Below are 20,998 nucleotides of genomic sequence, written 5' to 3' on the forward strand. Positions count from 1 at the left end.
GCCAAACCTTCCTAAAAAGGGCTGGATCTTTGCTGGATTTTTTTTTTCTTTTCTTTTTTTAAAAATTCTACATTCGATCTGGCAATGTTTTTTTTTTTTTTTTTTTTTTACGCGGGCCTTTCACTGTTGTGGCCTCTCCCGTTGCGGAGCACAGGCTCTGGACGTGCAGGCTCAGCAGCCATGGCTCACGGGCCCAGCCGCTCCGCGGCATGTGGGATCCTCCCGGACCAGGGCACGAACCTGTGTCCCCTGCATCGGCAGGCGGACTCTCAACCACTGCGCCACCAGGGAAGCCCCTGGCAATGGTTTTTTGGATGTGACACCAGGAACACAGGCAGTAAAAGAAAAATAGATACATTCAAAATTAAAACTTTATCAAGATTAAAAACTTCTGTGCATCAAAGGACACTATCAATAGAGTGAAAAGCAACCCACAGAATGGGAGAAAATATTTGCAAATCATGTATCTGGTAAGGGATTAATATCCAGAATATATAAAGAACTCCTACAACTCAATAATAAAAAACCACACAACCCAATTAAAAAATGGACAAATTTACCAAATTGTATACATAAATTATGTGCAGTTTTTTTATACCAATTATACCTCAATAAAGTCGGGAAAAAAATGGGCAAAGTACTCGAATAGATATTTTTCCAGTCGAGATATATGTGACTAATAAGTACATGAAAAGCTGCTCAACATCACTAATTACTAGGGAAATGCAAATGAAAATAATGAGATACCATTTCATGCCTGTTAGGTTGAATTTTATCCAAAACACAGAAAATAACAAGTGTTGGTGAGGATGTGAAGAAATTGGACATTGCTTGTACATTGCTGATGGGAATGTAAAATGGTGTAGCTGCTGTGGAAAATGGCATGGTGGTTCCTAAAAAATTAAACACAGAATTTCCATATGATACAGCAATTCCACTTCTGGGTGTATAATCCAGAAGAATTGAATGCAGGGACTTTAATGGATATTTGTACACCCATGTTTATAGTGGCATTATTCTCAAAAACCAAAAGGTGGAAGCAATCCAAGTGTCCATTGGTGGGTGAATGGATAAACAAAGCGTAATATATACATACAATGGACATACAATGGAATATTATTCAGCCTTAAAAAGGAAGGAAATTCTGACATGTGCCGCTCCATGGATGAACCTTGAGGACATTATGCTAAGTGAAATAAGCCAGTTACAAAAAAACAAATATTGTATGATTCCACTTGTATGAGGTACCTGCAGTAATGAAATTCACAGAGACAGAAAGTAGAATGTTTATAGCCAGGGATGGGGGTAGAGGGGAGTGGGGAGTACAAAATTTCCGTCATGGAAGAAAAAGTTCTGGAGATGAATAGTGGTGATGGTCGCACCACAATGTGAATGTACTTAATGCTTCTGAATTGTATACTTAAAAATGGTTAAAATGTTAAATTTCATGTTATGTAAATTTAACCACAAAAAAACCATTTAATAAATTAAAGATATATACTAAAAATATTTATTTGCATTAGCGTTGGCACTTTATCCTCTGCTTCTCTCTCTGACAGGAGTAACTCTGTGTAGGGAAATAATGATCTCACCTTTCTACGATGTGATGGATATTCTCTTTGCCCCTCCATATCCACTTTCTATGCTTCTCTGCCCTTCTCAGCTTTCTAGTTGGCTTGTCCCATGGGAGGCGCTGGCAGGAGATCATGAAGATGGGAAGAGAGAGAAATCGCTATTTATTCCCCTGGCTCCCTCCTGCCGCCTGTGGTCTGACAGTGGCTGTATTTCTATGAACAAGGCCACAGCATCTGTGGGGACCCCTCTCCCTTGCCTATGGTTCTTGCTAGCTTCCAGTAACTGCTCCTTGGTTTGCCCAGTCAGGCGTAGTGGTGGTAACAGCTTCCTAATTTTGCTAGTCCCTGGTGCTTTGACATCCTTTGTGTTTCTCTTATCCCTGAGCACAACTTTGTAATAGTCTCTTCAATAAACTTTCTTCAGTGACCCTGGTGAGTGTGCACGTGTTTCCTGTGGGAACCCTGACTGATATGCATAGTGTCCCAAGTCTGATTTTAGAGCACTATCTACTTTTTCCGACCCACTATATGCCGGGCACCACGCTAGGTACTAGTGATACAGTGATGCATTTAACTAGATCCCTTTTCCTGAGTTCAAAGTCAAGTCTGGGAAGACATCACTGTTGCAATACAGAGTGATGAGTGCTGTAACAGAGGTAAGAACAGAGTGCCGTGGAAGCACAGTATAAGGGAGATGACACTTGTGCTGCTCTATAGAGTAGGAAAAGGTGGGAAAGGGGCAAAGGGCTTTCAGGGCAGCAAGAAGAGATTATGAAGGGACAGAGGCACAGCACTTGGTTATCAGCTCAGGAGTGTTTGGCAAGTCTAGAGAGAAGTGGAAATGAGGCTGGAGAAGGGGTTAGGGACCCACCATGAAGGCCCTTGGGTGCCCAAAGATAACTGGATTTCATCTTGCTTATTAAGAGGAATCAATGCTTGGTTTTAACCAGGAGAGTGACATCATCAAGTTTGCCTTTAAAAACTCTTTGGTCACAGGGTGGGGAAAGGAGTGGAAGAGATCAAGCTGGGGCAGAGAGAAGAATAAGTTTATTGGGAAATGGTAGAGACTGTCTTTTCTGAAGGGTAGGGACCAGTAGCTGGCTGGTTAACTTAAAAAAAAAAATCAGTTAAAATGGGTATTCATAAAAATATTCTAAGTACTTAAATTTCAAACGTGTACATTTACCAATATTTTGCTATACTGCCTTTCTTGCATAAATCACACTTATGATTTTCAGTTCCTTTTTTAAAAAAACAATTTATGTATTTATTTGGCTGCACTGGGTCTTAGTTGCTGCACGAAGGATCTTCATTGCAGCATGTGGGATCTTTTTTTTTTTTTAAGTTGCGACATGCAGGATCTTTAGCTGTGGCATGCGAACTCCTAGTTGCAGCATGTGGGATCTAGTTCCCTGACCAGGGATCAAACCTGGGCCCCCTGCATTGGGAACGTGGAGTCTTAGCCCCTGGACCACCAGGATGAAGTCCCAGTTCCTTTAAGTGGAGGAATTTAAAGATACTTGTGAGGCAATCTGAGTAAAAGATGCTTCTAGATTTTTATGAGGCTTTTCACATTTGTTTACAGTTGTTTCAGCTACACCTACATCAACCACAGTTATCTTCAGTGAATTTCTCTAATCAAGTTTTTGAAAAGAATTCAATTTGGCTTTCAGAAAGACAACTATCTTTTTGCACTCATAGTTCTTTGTTTGTTTATTCATTTATTGTTTCTCCCCCCACTAGAAGGTAACGTCAGTGAAGGTAGGACCTTGTCTGTCTTGCTGACTGTATCTTCAAAGCCTATGACAGTGCCTGTCGTAGGGGTGTATAGACATTTAATGAGTGAACAATAAGTGACGTCTCTCCATCAGTCTGAGTAATTTAGATGATTATGTTGGTATCATTAGTCATGATTATGTATACACCCAAGATGCATTTTTCCTATTTACTTTGCAACTTCTGGTAACTGTTTCCATCAATTTAATTTATATTCCTCCCAGTCATCTCCCTCCCTTGCACAAATTTACTGACTCTCCAGTGTGTGCTTTAAAAAACAATATTGTTTTATTACTACTAGCAGGAGTGGCCTGCATGGGGTGGTGGGTACACTGGGCTCAGGGTATGTGTAGGCTGTGAGGGGTAGATGATAATTGGGAGGCTGAAGGAAAGAGAGTGGGGCTGGAGGCCAGGCCCAAAGGCTCCTCCAATTTACTTCCGGGAAGAGGTAGACTTAATAAAGGAGTCATGGCAAGACAGCGCCAGGCCGCCAATAAGATTAAGAAATTCTTGGAAATCTAGCTGTCCATCACAGTCAAGGTCCAGCTTCTTCATCATGCGGTCAAGGACACTGGGGTCCTTCTGGTTCTGCAAAGATAATAATAACAATAATAATGATATTAGTACCTTTATATTGTACTTTCTAAGATGCTTTCAAAAATGTTTCCACATTTTATTCTTACACGAGTGTGAGGTACCGGGTAGGGGTTATTAATATTCGCACTTTTCAGAGACAGAAACAGACTCAAACAGGTGAAGTGAGTGGCCTAAGCGGAAGACCTAGGACACGAACCCAGCTTTTCTAGCTCCTAGTCCAGGGTTCTTTCTGTGACCATCAGGGGTTACTCAGTTTTGTAAAAACAGTGGAAAACTTTTTCTAAGTGTTGCATGCAACTCCAATATACAAACTACATAAAAGCAGAGTGACTGGAGGTGGAAAGAGGATGCGGGCCCTGCCTAATCAGCCCCATCCTCCACTCACCCAAGCCCCCAGCACATACACACACTTATATCCACTGGTTACATATGGCTACTTAATTAATTTAGAAAGTCAGTCCTTTAGTTGCTAGTGGCTACCATATCAGGTAGCGCATATATAGAACATTAATTCCATCACTACAGAAAGTTCTGTGGCTGCCCTAGAGGCTTTGGGGTGGAGGAATAAAATTTGAAAACTCTTCTATTACTCCATTTACCATTTTGTAAGCCCCTCTCCTTAAATGAAAAAAAATTACTGTTCCCTATGTCAGTGTAGTTTGATAACTTTGATCTTTAGAACATACTTTATTCAAAGAAGAGGAGAACAGAAGGTCCTTTAATAGTCATTCAGAGCTTACTCAGCCCTAGGGGCTCAGCTGCTCTCCTTCACTCCTAGCCATTCTGCCAGGGTCTTGTTTCATGCTGTGGGTGGCCTGGGGTTGGGGGCAGGGACCAATACCTTTGTGAAGGCACCCAGCTCTGTATTCATGAAGATAAGGAACTCGGCCTTGGAGAGTTTGCAGTTGTTACCGTCCCTTCCAGCATGCCTTTGGAAAACAGCAATCAGAGACTCAATGCACCGTTCAGTCTCTGTAGGACTGGATGTTTTTGCCTTTGGAAAAAAAAAATTCAGGGTTCAGACAAGGGCAAGATATCAAAAGCTGGGTGCTAGGGAAAACTCCAGAGGATCTCGTCTCTTCATTTTGGGTCAAGCAGTTTCCTGAAAGACTTGGTCGTTGTTTAGGGGGCTAAGGGGCCCAAGACAACCACAGAAAGTCACATTCAGTGAGCTTCCTCCCCACATCTCCTCACATGTTTATTCCAGGTGAAAATTAGTGAGGGTAAATATGGAGCATGCTGGTATGTTTGAAAGCAGTAGACTGCCTAGATGAGCGTGAGGTGACAGGGTTTACTGATATTTTTAGAATGTGCGGGTAAATATATTATAACTATATATCCACAAATCCATATGCATACCAAGCATCGTCTATAGATTAAAAAGTTCCCTATTTTCCAAGAGTATATGGAGGCTACTGTGATAAATGGCATTTCTTTTTAAAGGAATACTGAATTCCCAGGACTCATACATTTTCTAGAAGAAAACTAAAAGCATAGGTATTATTGTGTATGAGGTAGGAGATCTGAGAATTTTTTGGATGTTGTAAAACAGCTTTCGTATTTGAGAGTTAGAACCCCTTAATTTTACACGTGAGGCATGAGAAGGGAACTGACATGGCAGAGCTACTTCTACAATCTTAGCCTCCAGGTTGCTTTCTGCAGCCCTTGGCCTTTGCTCCTTCTATTCCCAGATGCCACTAATTCCCACAGAAAAGGCTGGTGGAACTTCTCCGGTCACTTCACACCAGGAAGGTTGATATGGGGGCTCTTAGGTTGCCACTCACACAGCTCCCATCGCATCTACGGAGCTGAACCACAGCTGTGGTTGCACTAGAAGGAGCACAAGGTTCATATCCTGTTCTGGGCTCTGCTTTCCTTACAACAGAAGTCTTCAAGGAAATTGTGTCACGCTGAGTCTGCCCCTCATTCCAGCCAGCACCTGGGCCCCAGACGTGAGGAACTCGTAGGCTCCCCCTGGTGGATAAGAAGGGAAACTGCAGACTTTCTGGAAAACTTGCAGGGCCACACCCTTCCTCCAAAGCTTTCTCTCTGGACATTAACAATGTCTACATTGGATGGTAACATTCGCAATGTGGCACTTAGCCCGTTAATTTGTTCTTGGGATGGACTTCCTGGAGCCCAGAGCTGGAGGCTTTCAGGCCCCATAATTAATATGTTAAGGATTGATGTGAGCCCTGTTATTGATCTGAGCTCTTAGCTGCACAGCTACCAGTCTCCTTCCCTCCTTCAGTCTCTCCAGGTGCTTTAACTGCCTAGCCAGGTGCCCCGTGCTCATTGCATCCTGAAACATCTATAAAGCCCCTTCTGGAGATGGATTCTTCCTCAACGGTCACATTGTCAGAACTTTTTCTTTAGAAAAGTGTTGGTAGCTTCAGAGTTTTGGTGAGAAACAAAATACCACAGCCTAGAAACAGATGTGTTTGCACAACAGCTTTTCTTACCAGGACTACAATCTCACAGTCTTACTAATGTGTCAGATTACAGGAACAAGACTGACTGGAAGGGCACACCAGATAGGGTAGAAGGTTCCAGGTTGAGGAGCAAGGGCTTTGTGATCTTTTTCTAGACCTACAGATGTGTTCTCTGCCTCTTTTCTTTGCGGAATTCAGATTGCTTTTTGATTTTCCAGTTTCAAAGTGGCTTTCTGCTTTTCCTTTTTCTCTCCTTAACCTCAATCTTGACAGATTTTTTTCCCCCTTTAAAACTGTTGCTATCAGCCGCATGGATAAAATTAAAACCGCTGCATTTCTTCCCAGAGGTAATTTCCAGAGGAAAAGAAACACAATTATCAAATTACTTAAATGGAATTGCAAAATTTGTAGTGCTGGAGGGGCAGAGAGGCCCAGAGACAGGAAAGCTTTGCTCAAGTTGGAGCAGTGGCTGAAGGAGAAGAGAAGATCTCCTGCTTGGATGGAAGCCAGTGCTCCCCATCACTGCATCCTGAGTTGTATTTGATGGGAACAATGATAGGAAGGAGAAAACAGCGTGATAAATGGGTGCTGTGAGAGAATTTTAAAAATGCATGCTAGGGACTTCCCTGGTGGTGCAGTGGTGAAGAATCCGCCTGCCAATGCAGGGGACACGGGTTCGAGCCCTGGTCCGGGAAGATCTCATATGCCGCGGAGCAACTAAGCCTGTGTGCCACAACTACTGAACATGCGCTCTAGAGCCCGTGAGCCACAACTACTGAGCCTGCATGCCGCAACTACTGAAGCCCGTGCACCTAGAGCCTGTGATCCGCAACAAGAGAAGCCACTGCAATGAGAAGCCCTTGTACTGCAACAAAGAGTAGCCACCACTCACCACAACTTGCAAAAGCCCACGCACAGCAACTAAGATCCAACGCAGACAAAAATAAATTTTAAAAAATGCATGCTAAACACTCAACATTTGAGAAAGTTAAAAAAAAAAAAAAGTAACGCCTGAAAAAACTCAAGTATTGCAGTTCTCATTCTTAACTAACATGCTCCCTTTCCTCCCAAGGAGCCCTGGTGGCATCCACCTTCCGCCGGGGCGGTCATTCCAGGTCTTCACCACTTGGTGGTGCTGGGTCTGCCTTTTCAAGGTTCCATGTGACTGATTCCTCGCTTTTGCACGGAAAGGGGAAAGAGCAGTCGAGGGTACAGACTGGCAGACTAAAGCAGGGGTTGGCAAACGTGTTTTGTAAAGGGCCAGATGGTATAAATTTTAGGCCAGTGCGGCTCATATGGGCTCTGTCACTCTGCTTTTGTAGCAGGGCAGCAACCACACAGAAAACTCATGAATGGGCGTGGTCGTGCGCCAATAAAACTTTATGAACACTGAAGTTTGATTTTCATATAATTTTCACGTGTTACAAAGTATTATTCTTCCTTTAACTTTCTCTCAACTATTTAAATATGTAAAATCCGTTCGTAGCTCGTGGGCGAACAGAACCCCGATTTGGCCCTTGGGCGGAAGTTTGCAGACCTCCCTTCACGAAAGAGAGCCCAAGGAAGAGGCAGATTTTGGAGGTGGATTAATGGAAAAGATAGAGTTCAAAATGGGGATGGCAGGAGCTGAGAGAAGAAAAACAGGAGACGGGGTGACCACCGAACAAGATGATGGGCCAGGGGGGAAAAGAAAGGAGGAGGGGGCTTCCGGTCGCCGGGCTCCTCCCACATTCCTGACTGCCGCTCGGCTAGCTGGGACTCGCTTCAGTTTCAGTCTCTGCGTCTTGGCCGTTTGCCGGTCGATTACTGAAACTCTGATTTCCCCTAGGGGTCAGACCATTAGGTCTGAAACGTTCCCTTTCTGGTCTCTAGAACTGTACATAACTAGCGTCGCCGCGCAGAATTCTAGCCCCTGTCTTTAGGTCGTACCCCGGGCTCCGCGGACACCGGCGGCGAGGGGCGTCCCGCACCGGCCGGACACCCCCGCCCCCGTCCCGGCTGAGCGAGGGGTCGGGGCGGCTTCACCCCGTGCGGGGCTCCGGGCGGGGCGCGGCTCGCAGTGCATTTCCTCTATCCCAGCCCTAGACCTTCGCCTGGAAAACAAAAGAACCTCCCGTTGCTACCCCTAGGCTGTTATTACAGGTATAACTCAGGGCTTCTTCCTTCCATCCGCTCTTTCCTAATTCCCTGCCATAGATTCATTCGTCCTGCTCTGTTTCCTGCCATGTCCACATAAAAATCAAAGACCAAGCCTGGTGAAAAGTACGCTGTTGCTTTTTTCTTTTCATGCAAGAGGAAGACAAAAAGTGCGGCTTACCATGTTCGGAGAGGAGCGAAGAACGGGATTGCGAGCGAGGAGCGGCGAGGCGCGAACTGGGCGGCGGGCCGAGTCTGCTGCTTCCCAGGTCAGGCCCCACCCGGCTCCGCCCCGCGCGGCTTCCGCCTGACTCGCGCCCCCTCCTCAGCTCCGCCCGCCGCCGCGCGGATCCGGACTGGTCGCCGTCGCCCTTCTTTGCCAAGCACACGGCTTCACCATAAAACTCACACAAAACCCATTGTCCTCGCTGAGCCCTGAAGAATCTCTCTCCCCTGTGCCGTGAACCTTGAAGATTTTGGACTTTTCCGAATTGAAAGTTTTGCATAGCGGTCTTCTGGAAGTCTGTCCAAGTCCGTGGGTCTTTTCCCTGTACAAGCTCACGAGCTCATTCTGGTCATTCATGTTAGACAGGCAGAAAGGTCCCTTTGAAAAACGTGCAACGTGGAGTGTGGGCTATAAGTTCCCTAGAAACCAGGGCTGTCTCTTCTTTCACACTGGAGACGTTAACAGACTAAACGGTAGTGATTTGTGCCAGCTGGAGCATCGTTGACACAGACTTCTCTCTAAACCGAAAACAGTTAAAAAAACAAACAAAACAAAGCAAGACCCTAGACCCCAAAGAACTGCAACGGTACAGTACTACTGCAAACTACTGAACCCTGCAAGTAGGGCATTTATCTGTGAGCAGTTGGCAACGGAGTTGGGAGTTGTATGAAGAATCAGAAGCTCTGGATTCTAATCCTGGATCTGTAATTACTTCAATGCAATACGTTTGGCAAAACCCCTCAGTCCTCTGAGCTTCCATTTCCTTACCTGTAAAAGTAGGTGCCCTTTCCTTTCCTACTTCACAAGATTGTTATGACTATCAGATAAAATGATGGCTTTGGGGTTCCCTGGTGGCGCAGTGGTTGAGAGTCCGCCTGCCGATGCAGGGGACAGGGGTTCGTGCCCCGGTCCGGGAAGATCCCACATGCCGCGGAGCGGCTGGGCCCGTGAGCCATGGCCGCTGAGCCTGCGCGCCCGGAGCCTGTGCTCCGCAACGGGAGAGGCCACAGCAGTGAGAGGCCCGCGTACCGCAAAAAAAAAAAAAAAAAAAAAAAAAAAAAAAAAAGATGGCTTTGAGAGGGCTTCAAAAACGGGAATAGGGCTTCCCTGGTGGCGCAGTGGATGAGAGTCTGCCTGCCAATGCGGGGGACACGGGTTCGAGCCCTGGTCTGGGAGGATCCCACATGCTGCGGAGCAACTGGGCCCGTGAGCCACAACTACTGAGCCTGCGCGTCTGAAGCCTGTGCTCCGCAGCGAGAGAGGCCGCGATAGTGAGAGGCCCGCGCACCGCGATGAAGAGTGGCCCCCCACTTGCCGCAACTACAGAAAGCCCTCGCGCAGAAACGAAGACCCAACACAGCCAAAAAAATAAAAATTAAAAAAAAAAAAAAAAAAAAAAACGGGAATAGATGCAAAGGAAAGATAATGGGCTGCAGGGCATTGTGTAAACTGCTTCCTGGCATCCCCTCTGCTCCTGCAGCCTCAGCTGGTCACTTCTGAGCAGACCTTCATCTCTTCTCACCTACGCCAGACCCACATTTTCAGTTGTTCTTGAATCCACTTGAAAGTCTCACCTGAGCCTCAAACTCAATTCAAGAGATACTTGTTTTCCCTAAATCTGTTTCTCTTCTGTCTTCCTTACCTCTGCTAATGGTATTGACATTCTTCTATTCTCCCGACTTGAGAACTTTGGAGCCAGGTTTTGACTCTAAATCCCTTTCTTACCCCCAAATCTTATCGAGTGCCAAGTACCATCAGTTTTATTTTTACACTTTCTCTTGGATCTGCCCCTCATATTTTCTATTCTCACCTCCAGTGTTCTAGCTTAGGTTTGCATTCCCTCTTTCCTCCAGTTTCCTAACTGGTCTCTTGCCCTCCAATCTGTTCTATTGACTGTTAAAGACACATTTTTTTTTTTTTTTTTGCGGTACGCGGGCCTGTCACCGTTGTGGCCTCTCCCGTTGCGGAGCACAGGCTCCGGACGCGCAGGCTCAGCGGCCATGGCTCACGCGCCCAGCTGCTCCACGGCACGCGGGATCCTCCCGGACCGGGGCACAAACCCGTGTCCCCCGCATCGGCAGGCGGACTCCCAACCACTGCGCCACCAGGGAAGCCCAAAGACACATTTTTCTAATGTACAGCTCTGATCAAGTGCCTGCTTAAAAATGAAACACAACAAAAGAACAAAACAAGATGGCTCTCTAATGCCTTTTATATCAAATCCAAACTTCTTAGCTTCTACCTGGCTTTGAAAATCCTCTTTAACCTTAATTAATGAATGACTCCTTCAATTTATTCATTCAAAAAATAGTTTTGGAAAACTACTATGTGCCAGGCCCACTGCTAGGCACAAGAGATACAAACATAAATGTGATATTAATGCCTGCCTTTGGGGTGGTCTATGGATAGACTTTAGACCTATGGTGTTCTGGGGGGTGTTCCATGGATGGCTGCTGGGGTCCACAAATACCCTAAAGGTATATGTGAAATTTTTTGCATAAGAGAACTTCTTCTTCAGAGCTTTCATCTGTTTCTCAGAAAAATCTATGATCAAAAAAAGTAAAGAATCATTGGTCTATATTACTCTATACCTGAATCATGGACCTCCCATACAACATTCCTCTTTAAGGAAAAACACCCCATTTATTGCCTCTGCTGAAAATCCAGCCCCATTAGTGAATTTTTGCATGATTTGACCCTGTGCCCACTGTCACAGCTGATTGGGTTGAGGTTAGTGCTGGACTCAAGTACTGCTAGTCCATAGAATGGATAGTAGTGGATGTTTCACGACATGACGTGAAAAGGTGAGCTGGGACCCTTCAGCTTTTTGGGAAACTGAAATTAGCAACACATAGCAAATTAGGCATTTAGAAAAGTGAAGCTGAACATTTGCATGGACAGAATCATGAGGTCATGGCAAATAAAAATTATGAAGCATCAGACACCATAAATAAGTAGGAGCTATGAAGTTTGGAAAAAATGTGCAGAATAGTGTTCTTGTTCTTCCTGCACCTGGTTGTTTAGTTTTCCTGATTTCATGTCAGGCCTCTATTCTTTCAATAACTTCCCTGCCCTATGAGGTGGCTTGAGTGAAACCAAAGAAAAGAGCTGAATCAAATAAGTATGAATTCTCCAGAACCAGGTTGGGGGATCAGCCCCGCCCAGTGAGGGCTGTCTGTAGTGACAAATCACCACGGTCATGATGAAAGGGGTTTTCAGTTAAAGGAGGGGAGAGTTCAGGAAGATGGCATGCAAAGTAGAATTGGCAAAGTAGGTAAATGGTGTGTCAAAGTGAAGGGCTAAAGTGGGCAAGGAGCCGAGGATGAGTGAGGGCTGGTAAATTGATACCAAGAGACAAAGATGAGGTACAGATGAGTCAATTTATTCAGGAAATAAATGTGGGGACTTCCACGGTGCAGGGTAATTCTTATGTGCAACCTGAGCTCTGTGCAGGGCCAGGCAGGATCTTAAATGGATACAGTAGCCAACCATAATAACAGGGGTGTGACCAAGGCACAGTGATACTGCTGGGAATGAAGTGAGTGGTTAACTCTGGAGGAGCAGAGAAAGTGTTGTGGAGAGAGTGTTGCTTGAGTTGGGTAGTGGAGGATGAATAAGAATCCACCAGGTGTAAAAAAAAAAAAAAAGTAAATAAAAGAATTCATCAGGTGGATGGGCACAGTGGTGAAGCAAGGTGAAATCAGTATAGCACAGTGCTGCAACATATTATCTGTATGAGCTCCAGCAAGTCATTTATCTGCTCTGTGCCTTGGTTTCCTCAATTATAAAGTGGAGAGTAGTAGTACTCACTTCATATGGTTGTTGTGAGGATGAAGATGTAATCATGTAAAATACTTAGAACATCGAGTGGTGTCTTCAGAGGAACCCTTCCGTAATGGCTTGTGCAAAAGTAAGCAGGGGTGAAGCATATGTGTATTCTCAGTACTTGCAGGTGGTTTGGTAGTCCTGGGCTTTGGGTATGGGGTGATGGTAAAAGTGAGCCAGGAGCTGTGGGATTGAGCCTGGAGAGGTAAGGGTCAGAGCACTAAGGGCTACGCTTGGAAATTTGGATTGTATCCTGAGGGTTATCTATCAAGAACCACTGAAGATTTTAAATCAGGAGAGTGACTTGACCCACTTCACCTTTTGGGAAGCATAGAAAATGTACCAGAGAGGAAAGAGACTAGAGGCAAGGAACATATTAGGATATTGTTGCAATAACCAAGGTGAGATAGCCATGGAGGTGGGGCAGGGAATTTCCAAGTACAAAGAAGGCAAAAGCAATCAAACCTGGCCTCTGCTTAGATGTGGGGGGTTTGGAAGAGGGATGAAATCACTTTAGGAGAGAATAGGACCGGGAACAGTCACATTTACTTATAGCTCTTCAAATCTCTGTCTCACCTCAGGGCCTTTGCACACCTGTCTTGTCTGCCTGCAATAGTCTTTTTCTCATCTTAGTCATCTTGGACTCTCATAACAAACTCCCACAGACTGACTGGTGTAAACAGAAATTTGTTTTCTCACAGTTCTGGAGGCTGGAAGTCCAAGATCAAGGTACTAGTCGACTCAGTTCCTGATGAGGGCTCTTTTCCTGGTTCGCAGATGGTTGCTTTCTCGCTGAGTCTTCACATGGTGGAGAGAGGGAGGGTTCTCTCTCTTCCTTTTGTTATAAGGCCACATTCCTACTGAATTAGGGCTCCACTCTTATGACATTTAAGCATTTAATCATTTAACTGTAATTACCTCTTAAAGACCCTATATCCAGATACAGTCACATTAGGGCTTTAACATATGCAAATTTTTTTTGTTGTTGTTGGGACAGACACAGTTAAGTCCATAGTGTCATCCTTCATATAACTTAGAAATCATCTTCCCTAAGCATTTCTCATCTCCTAAGAGAGTGCTAGGTATCTATGCAAAAAAAGAGTTAACGTAGCTGCCCGAGACTGCTGTCCTTAGCAAGGCCTGCTTGCAAGGCTGGACTTTGGCTGGCATCTGGGAACTTGTATTTCAAGAGGATTCCCATCTGTCCCCTCACTGGGCCTAAGAGTGGCTCACTGTGCCTCAACTGTTGGTACAAACAATGTAGTTTATGCCAAGCACCTGCATTCCTTCTGGGAGTTTGGAGTTTTCCGGTACATGCTGGAGAAAGTGTGCGTATGCAACCAGCCTCCAGTAAAAGCCTTGGGCACCGAGTCTCTAATGAGGTTCTCTGGTAGACAGAACTTCGCATGTGTTGTCACAATTCAAAGCTGGAGGAATTCAGCATGTCCTGTATCCACTATATGTTCCCCCATAGCTCCCTGTACTGTAATTCTTACTATACTCTACTGTCATTTTCTGTTTACTTATTTATTTTCCTCACTAGACAGCAAGCTACTTGAGGGCAGAGCCAGTATCCTGCTTACTGCAGTGTTCCCTTGAATGGCTTCACAGGGTATGGAGAAGGAGTCACCAGAATGGGAAGGCACATGTACAAGGTTGAGACGATACAAACGATAGAGCAAGGTCTCAGAGGAGCTATAGTGGATGAATTACCCCACAGAGTGGAAAAGGGGAAAATGAGGAGTGAGACTATAGAGGGACCATAGCTTTGGGAGGGCTACAGAGGAGTATCCTTCCTGATACCCTTGTTGGCATATGAAGAGGGAGGTAAGGACGTGCTTGACAGAGCCCACAGGATTTGAGTAGGAGACTTGAAGAGGTTCTCCATAGTCCCAGAGGGAAATGGAAACAGGAGCTGACTCAGATGGCTGAGTGGTGCAAAAGCTTAGGAAGGGGCTTCCCTGGTGGTGTAGTGGTTGAGAATCTGCCTGCTAATGCAGGGGACACGGGTTTGAGCCCTGGTCTGGGAAGATCCCACGTGCCGCGGAACAGCTGGGCCTGTGAGCCACAACTACTGAGCCTGCGCATCTGGAGCCTGTGCTCGGCAACAAGAGAGGCCGCGACAGTGAGAGGCCTGCGCACCACGATGAGGAGTGGCCCCCACTTGCCACAACTAGAGAAAGCCCTTGCACAGAAACGAAGACCCAACACAGCCAAAAATAAAAAAATAAAATAAATTAAAAGAAGGCTCAACATTAAAAAAAAAAAAGCTTAGGAAGCTATAATTTTGCAGTGACTCTAATACACATGGTTGTATGATTGTGAGGCTGTATGGCTTTCTTCTGGTGTGTTTAGAAATCTAGTCACTGGATCCAAGAGAGAGGCTTGTGAAATAGGTTTAGGGTTTTACAGAATGGATATAACAAAAGGATAAGGCAGTGAAGGAGTTGAGGGTGTGGGTGAGAAAGTAATCCACTTGATTGGGCATTGAGTACAGGAAGAAAAAGGAAGGAGTGAGGACATGGAAGGTGGGTGGGCACAAAAAAATTTCTCCATAAAATCAAAGAACAAGTTAAATGGAAAAGAGGGATGGAGAGAGCTGGGGATTTAAGAAGTTATTCGTAGAATACAAACTTCCAGTGAGTTTAGTAACTTGTAGATAGAACTCTTATGATGGCAAAATCCAAGCATGGCTAAGGGCCTCAAACTGACTGCAGTGTATGTGGCGTGGGCATGAAGGAGGGAAGTCAAGAGCTATGAGGGTGGGGCATTGGGTGGGTGATCCTCATCAGTGCTGAGCTCAGCCCGGATGATGAGAGGAGCTGGAATGGAGAGCAAGAGTGTGAAGCAGGTTATGCTGTCTGAAGTGAAACTGACAGGTTGTGACAGGGGGTCTCAGCATGTCATCTGCCACTTTCCTTTCTATCCTCCATGCTTTAACAAATGGAACCACTGTTTATCACTCAAAGATCCTCTGTACTTCCTTACCTCTTTACTGTTACCCAAGCTTTCTCTGCCTTTGAAACATCCTTAATTTCAGTTTCCTCTGATGAAATTCTATGGCTCCTTCAATGAAGCTCCTCCTTCATGAAACTTTTCTGATCTCCACCACCCACATTTACCCTTCCTTCCATAATATTTTGTAAATTATTTCTTGTGGGGAGGGATTTTAATATTCTGCTGTGTATTACAGGGATTTATGTTAATAGATGTATCTTTTCTGATAGCATGTGAGTTCCTTGAAATTATGGATCCGTCATGTTCATTTTTGTGTCATTCATAGCCATTTGCACATAGTAGGACCCAATGAAAGTTCATGGGATTGAACGAATAGTATGACTTCAGAGTAGGGGCTGTACTTGGTTTAATTCTGTGTGATTTAACGTTCAGGACAATGTTAAATAATTGTTTCAAGAATTGTTGACTCTTTGTTTTGTTTTTCTTTTCTGGGGGAAGGATCGCAAGCTATTTCTGTTAAGAGTCTTAAATTTTATATAAATTAAGTTATTCAACAAGTATTTATTGAGTACCAGATCCTGTGCTAGGGTCTGAGGGTACAAAGATAAAAAAGTCATGGTTCCTGCCTTTGAGGATCCCCAAATCTAATTTGATTAATAAAACAGGAATGGGCTCCTTCTAGAAACTGAGTCATCTTCATCAGAAGGTGTACACTCAGTCTCTTGGGTGAGTCTCTTCCCATTTAAGTCCTGGGCTGGAAGATTTACCTCTTGAAGATAAGAACTGTAAGGGGAGATCCTTTTATTTCTCCCATAATCTGCAGTGCTTACTCACAGCACTGAGGCCACATTTGCAATATTAAGGAATGACCCCTCAATCTCTGAGGCCACTGTGCTGTAAATGGAAATGCTGGACAAGAAATCTAAAGGCCTGAGTTTGAGTTCCAGCCCTCTTCCTAGATAAACTGTTTTTACTTCTGAGCTTCAGTTTTCCGTATGTAAAATGGTGATAGCAATTAAGGAGAAAATAAATATAAAAGGGCTCTTCAAATGGTGGTGTGTTATACAAATGTTAATTACTCCTTGCAGTATTGCTGTGTGGATTAAATGAAAGTGTGCTTTGTAGGCTCTACTTTGCAGATCTTGGTGTCACTATTGTTATCCCTTCAAGCCCTTGTCTTTTCACTTCCTGTTGCCTCTGCCCTAATTGCTGGCCCTCACTAATTCCCTGATTTGTCCTATTGTGATGGCATCTTCAGGACAGACATGGAGTTCCTGGGCAAGCTGGTGGAAGTTAACTGCTTTCCTCCATTGTCTGCACACATCTACGTTTTCCTTCATATTCTTCTAGACATCTTTCATGCTGGTGGCTGGAAACCATTAAAGTCCTCCACATAGTTGTTTTTAGTCTCCAACTGTCGTTAGGCAGAGTTGAGAAATTTTCTCTTTCACAATGACCCACAGCAAATTGTTGCATGTATGTTACATTTCTACTCCGAGGAGGCCACACCATATCAGATCCATGTCTAATCCGTTGTGATCTGAATGTGTCATCAAAGTGTTCTCAGTGGATCTGTATTGCTCATTTTTTGTCCAAATTTTTCATCTTGGAATTCAAGATGAAATTCGAATCCCAGCTTCTGTTTTTTCATTATTTTCTTTCATTTACTGCGAACTCTGGTCAAGTGGGAACTTTTCGCTATTGCCTGTAGGCAGGGTTGATCCTCCTGCCGGTTCTCACTGGTTTGCCCACACTAGTTGGTAAAATATTGAAGTTCTTCTCTACCAGTTGCTAAGTGTCCTCTCTAATTTTTTTTTTTTTTTTTTCTTTTTGCGGTATGCGGGCCTCTCACTGTTGTGGCCTCTCCCGTTGCGGAGCACAGGCTCCGGACGCGCAGGCCCAGCGGCCATGGCTCACGGGCCCAGCCGCTCCGCGGCATATGGGATCCTCCCAGACCGGGGCACGAACCCGTATCCCCTGCATCGGCAGGCGGACTCTTAACCACTGCGCCACCAGGGAGGCCCATAATTTTTTAAATTAATTAATTAATTAATTAATGGCTGCGTTGGGTCTTCGTTGTTGTGTGTGGGCTTTCTCTAGTTTCAGCGAATGGGGGCTACTCTTCCTTGCAGTGCGCGGGCTTCTCATTGCGGTGGCTTCTCTTGTTGCAGAGCACGGGCTTTAGGCTCACGGGCTTCAGTAGTTGTGCCACACAGGCTCAGGTTCTCCGCGGCACGTGGCATCTTCCCAGACCAGGGCTTGAACCCGTGTCCCCTGCATTGGCAGGCGGATTCCTAACCACTTGCCCACCAGGGTAGCCCTGTCCTCTCTTCTTTCCTGAATCCCTGAGTGCCATTCACCTGAAGCCCCAGCCACCTCAGTCCCTCTCCTGGGCCATGTGATTCCCATAATCAAGTAACATAAGGATTAATGCACGGAGTGGTGAGGGTCTCTAGGACTTGCTCCAGCCTCGTAGCCTGGCCACTGTTCTGATTGGTCAGTGCTAGGTCACAGTTTGAATATCTTCCTGTCTTTAGGAGCCCCAGAATTTCCCACTTACTGATTTTTTCCTTGTGTTTCCTTCCTTTCATCTGGAATTTTTCCTTCATCTTCTCATGTCCAAATTCTACCTGTACAAAGATCCAACTCATAAAGAACCTTCTCCAGGAAGCTTTTTACTTATCTCTTCCAACTAAAAAGGATCTGTCTCTTCATTGATCTACTACAGCCTTTTATCTGCACTTTTTTTGTGGCATGTATTACAGCTTATCTTGAATTATAGCTATTTAAGTATGTACCACTTTTTTTCCTGTTAGACTGTCAGCTCCTTGAGGACCAGGTATAGTATAATGCCTTTTTTGTGGGGCACCACCCACTCACCCTAAATGTCATTCAAACTACTACTACTCATACTCTGGGTCTAGGACAAGTGTGTGATGGGTTAGTAGTAGGCATGAGGACTTTTATGTGACAAATGAAGAATTTAAAATTTCCTGTGGTCTACGTTGCAGTCTTTATCAACAGTTTGACATTTTTGTGCAATAAGACTTCCTTCTGATTCACCTCTCCCTGGTCCCCATATCCCCACCCCCCAGCTCTTGGAAGGCCTAGGCGTGGGCCGGTTAGTTCAGCTCTGTTCCCAGGCTTTAGAGAGAAAATATATGAGTTAGGGTGCTTTGGGGTGAAGATAATAGGAAATTGACTTAAGACAGTTTAAGGAACCATAAAATTATTATTTGTTGTCTTTACAACAGGAGTCCCCTGGAGCAGAAGAGGCTCCAAGGTTGATTGATTCAGCAGCTCAGTGATGTCATTAAGGGTGAGGTTCTTTCATCTTTTTATCCCATGATCCACTTTACCATTATAATCATAGGTGACATATCCAGGGCATGTATTTTCTTGTTCATATCTCAGGGAGAGACTTGCTTTTCTTTTCCAGAAACCCTGAACAGCCTTCTCTTAAATCCCATTATCCCACACGGTTTAGGCCTGCCTATCCCTGAACGTATAGATGGCCAAAGGGATGGAATTACCTCAATTAGCTGAGACAAATTGTTTAGGGATGGAATGGGTGTTGGGGAGCTGTGTTGGGAGATTATATTTTCCAAAAATGACCATAACACTATCTGCCCTCCCACATGCTCTTCTTACAATGTGACCCTCACACTTCCCCACTCAGGAGGTAGGATCTATGTTTCCTCCCCTTGAACCTGGGTGGGCTTGTGGTGACTACTTTGGAGGTGACACTATGTGATTTCTGAGACTTGATGTTAAAAGGTGACATGGAGTCTATCTGCTTCTCTCTTGGGGTGCTCACTCAAGGAAACCAGCCACCATGCTGTGAAGAAGCCCAAGCTGCCACAAGGACAGATCCATGTGCAGGGAAACCACCAGCCACCACCACATAGCCAGCCGTGTGAGTGCGCTATCTTGGAAGTGGATCCTCCAGCCTCAAGCTACCCCGCTGACACCATGTGAAGCAGAGGAGAGCTGTTCTATGAGGCACTAAGTTTTGGGGTGGTTTGTTATGCGGCAGTAGACAGCTGGAACAGGGGTGCACTCTGGAAAGAATTGTGTTTCCTCAGTGCTTTCTCTGGTGTCTTACTCTTTTTGTCATTGGATTAGTTAGGTATCAAGGGCAAGGCCTAAAGTGAGGAAAGAGTTGAAGCCTGAAAGGAATTTTATTGTTTAGTTCAACTTATTCTCTGTCTGGGATTTCTATATGGGATTTGGGGGTTCATGATTTATAATAACAAGCAGTGATTTTGCACATCTCCCTTGAGAAGTTGCAGTAGGAGATGGCTGGTTGTGATTTGGATGTTCAGGATCCAAGGAAAATAATCAATGACAACTATCTACTCCCTTTTTACTTAAAGTACGGCCCACCCTGGAAGCAGTCATCCTTGTTAAGGCATCTTCTTACCTGTTTTGCCTATTCTAGGAACCAGGATCTTGACTCGCTGTCAGAAGGGTCCACTCAGCTCAAGTAAATATTCCCCAAAGTAACTTATTTATTTGTTTTAACTGAAGATGAGAATGACTGAATTCACACTTTAGAAAAATCTATATACTGTTTTTAAAGTGTTAACTCAATCATAAATATATAAGTAATAGATAGAGTAATATGGTGTTATTTAAATGGTAACAAATTCTATGTCTCTTAGGGATCTGACTAAACTCCTTAAGTAGGTGTGGTTAAAGGAATTATTGCTGTCTTGATCTTCTACTTTGTAATCTTGGGTTTGCTTATTTCCCTGAACTTTTATGTACCTGCTCTTTGCCTTGCTGCCTCCGTCATATGATCCACATGGGTCCCTTCCTGATATTCAGAGCTCCTACTATGAAGTCTTAGAGTTTGTTGACAATTTCTTAAAGTTCAGGCTTCAAGCACTGTCTTCACCAGCTAACTGGCAGTTGCAGACTTGAATCTCTGTTGAGTGCATTTTGCAGTGTTCTGCTAAAGTGGCCTGTTCCTGGAATTGGCTTTCCTTTCTCTGCACATCTTTTGCTTTGCAACCTGGCAGCTGGCAGTTGGGCTTATGTAGAACATCTGAGCCTTTGGCAGGAAGAGAGCAACTCCTAGATTCCAGAGGAGAGAATCTCTCCTCTTTCTCCTCCACTGATCAAATGTGGAGGTAACTTTGGTTGCTTCCTGAATTATAAGACGAGACATCCCTAAGACTTTGGTCCCTCTGGGTTTTTATTATTTCAAGGTTTCTGTTATTCGGACCACTGAGATACTCAGTAAGTATTTGCTGGGTGAGTGAATGATTTTCTTTTTTTGTCTAAATTTATTTAAAAAAATTTTTTAGTCTACACCAACCTATTTATTTATTTATTTATTATTGAAGTATAGTTGCTTTACAATGTGTTAGTTTCTGCTGTACAGCAAAGTGAATCAGTTATCCATATATATATATCTCCTCTTTTTTGGATTTCCTTCCCATTTAGGTCACCACAGAGCACTGAGTAGA

The 20,998-nt window shown here is 44.5% G+C and overlaps 1 protein-coding gene across 1 annotated transcript; it reads right to left on the reverse strand.

Moving 5' to 3' along the window:
* Positions 1 to 3,614: 3,614 nt before the first annotated feature.
* S100A11 (S100 calcium binding protein A11) lies at positions 3,615 to 8,803 on the reverse strand. The gene is made up of 3 exons (XM_060090553.1): positions 8,697 to 8,803; positions 4,789 to 4,941; positions 3,615 to 3,938 (listed from the first exon to the last, which is right to left on the reverse strand). Exons 1-3 carry the CDS (start codon positions 8,697 to 8,699, stop codon positions 3,783 to 3,785), a joined length of 312 nt encoding a protein of 103 aa, XP_059946536.1. The 5' UTR covers positions 8,700 to 8,803; the 3' UTR covers positions 3,615 to 3,782.
* Positions 8,804 to 20,998: the final 12,195 nt, after the last annotated feature.

Source organism: Mesoplodon densirostris, chromosome 2 (assembly GCF_025265405.1).
Source record: "Mesoplodon densirostris isolate mMesDen1 chromosome 2, mMesDen1 primary haplotype, whole genome shotgun sequence".
In the NCBI taxonomy this organism is placed as follows: domain Eukaryota; kingdom Metazoa; phylum Chordata; class Mammalia; order Artiodactyla; family Ziphiidae; genus Mesoplodon; species Mesoplodon densirostris.

Coding starts and splice junctions, on each gene's coding strand:
- S100A11 (XM_060090553.1), bottom strand. Junction 3,939..4,788: donor AGCTGGGTGCCTTCACAAAG/GTATTGGTCCCT, acceptor TTATCTTTGCAG/AACCAGAAGGACCCCAGTGT.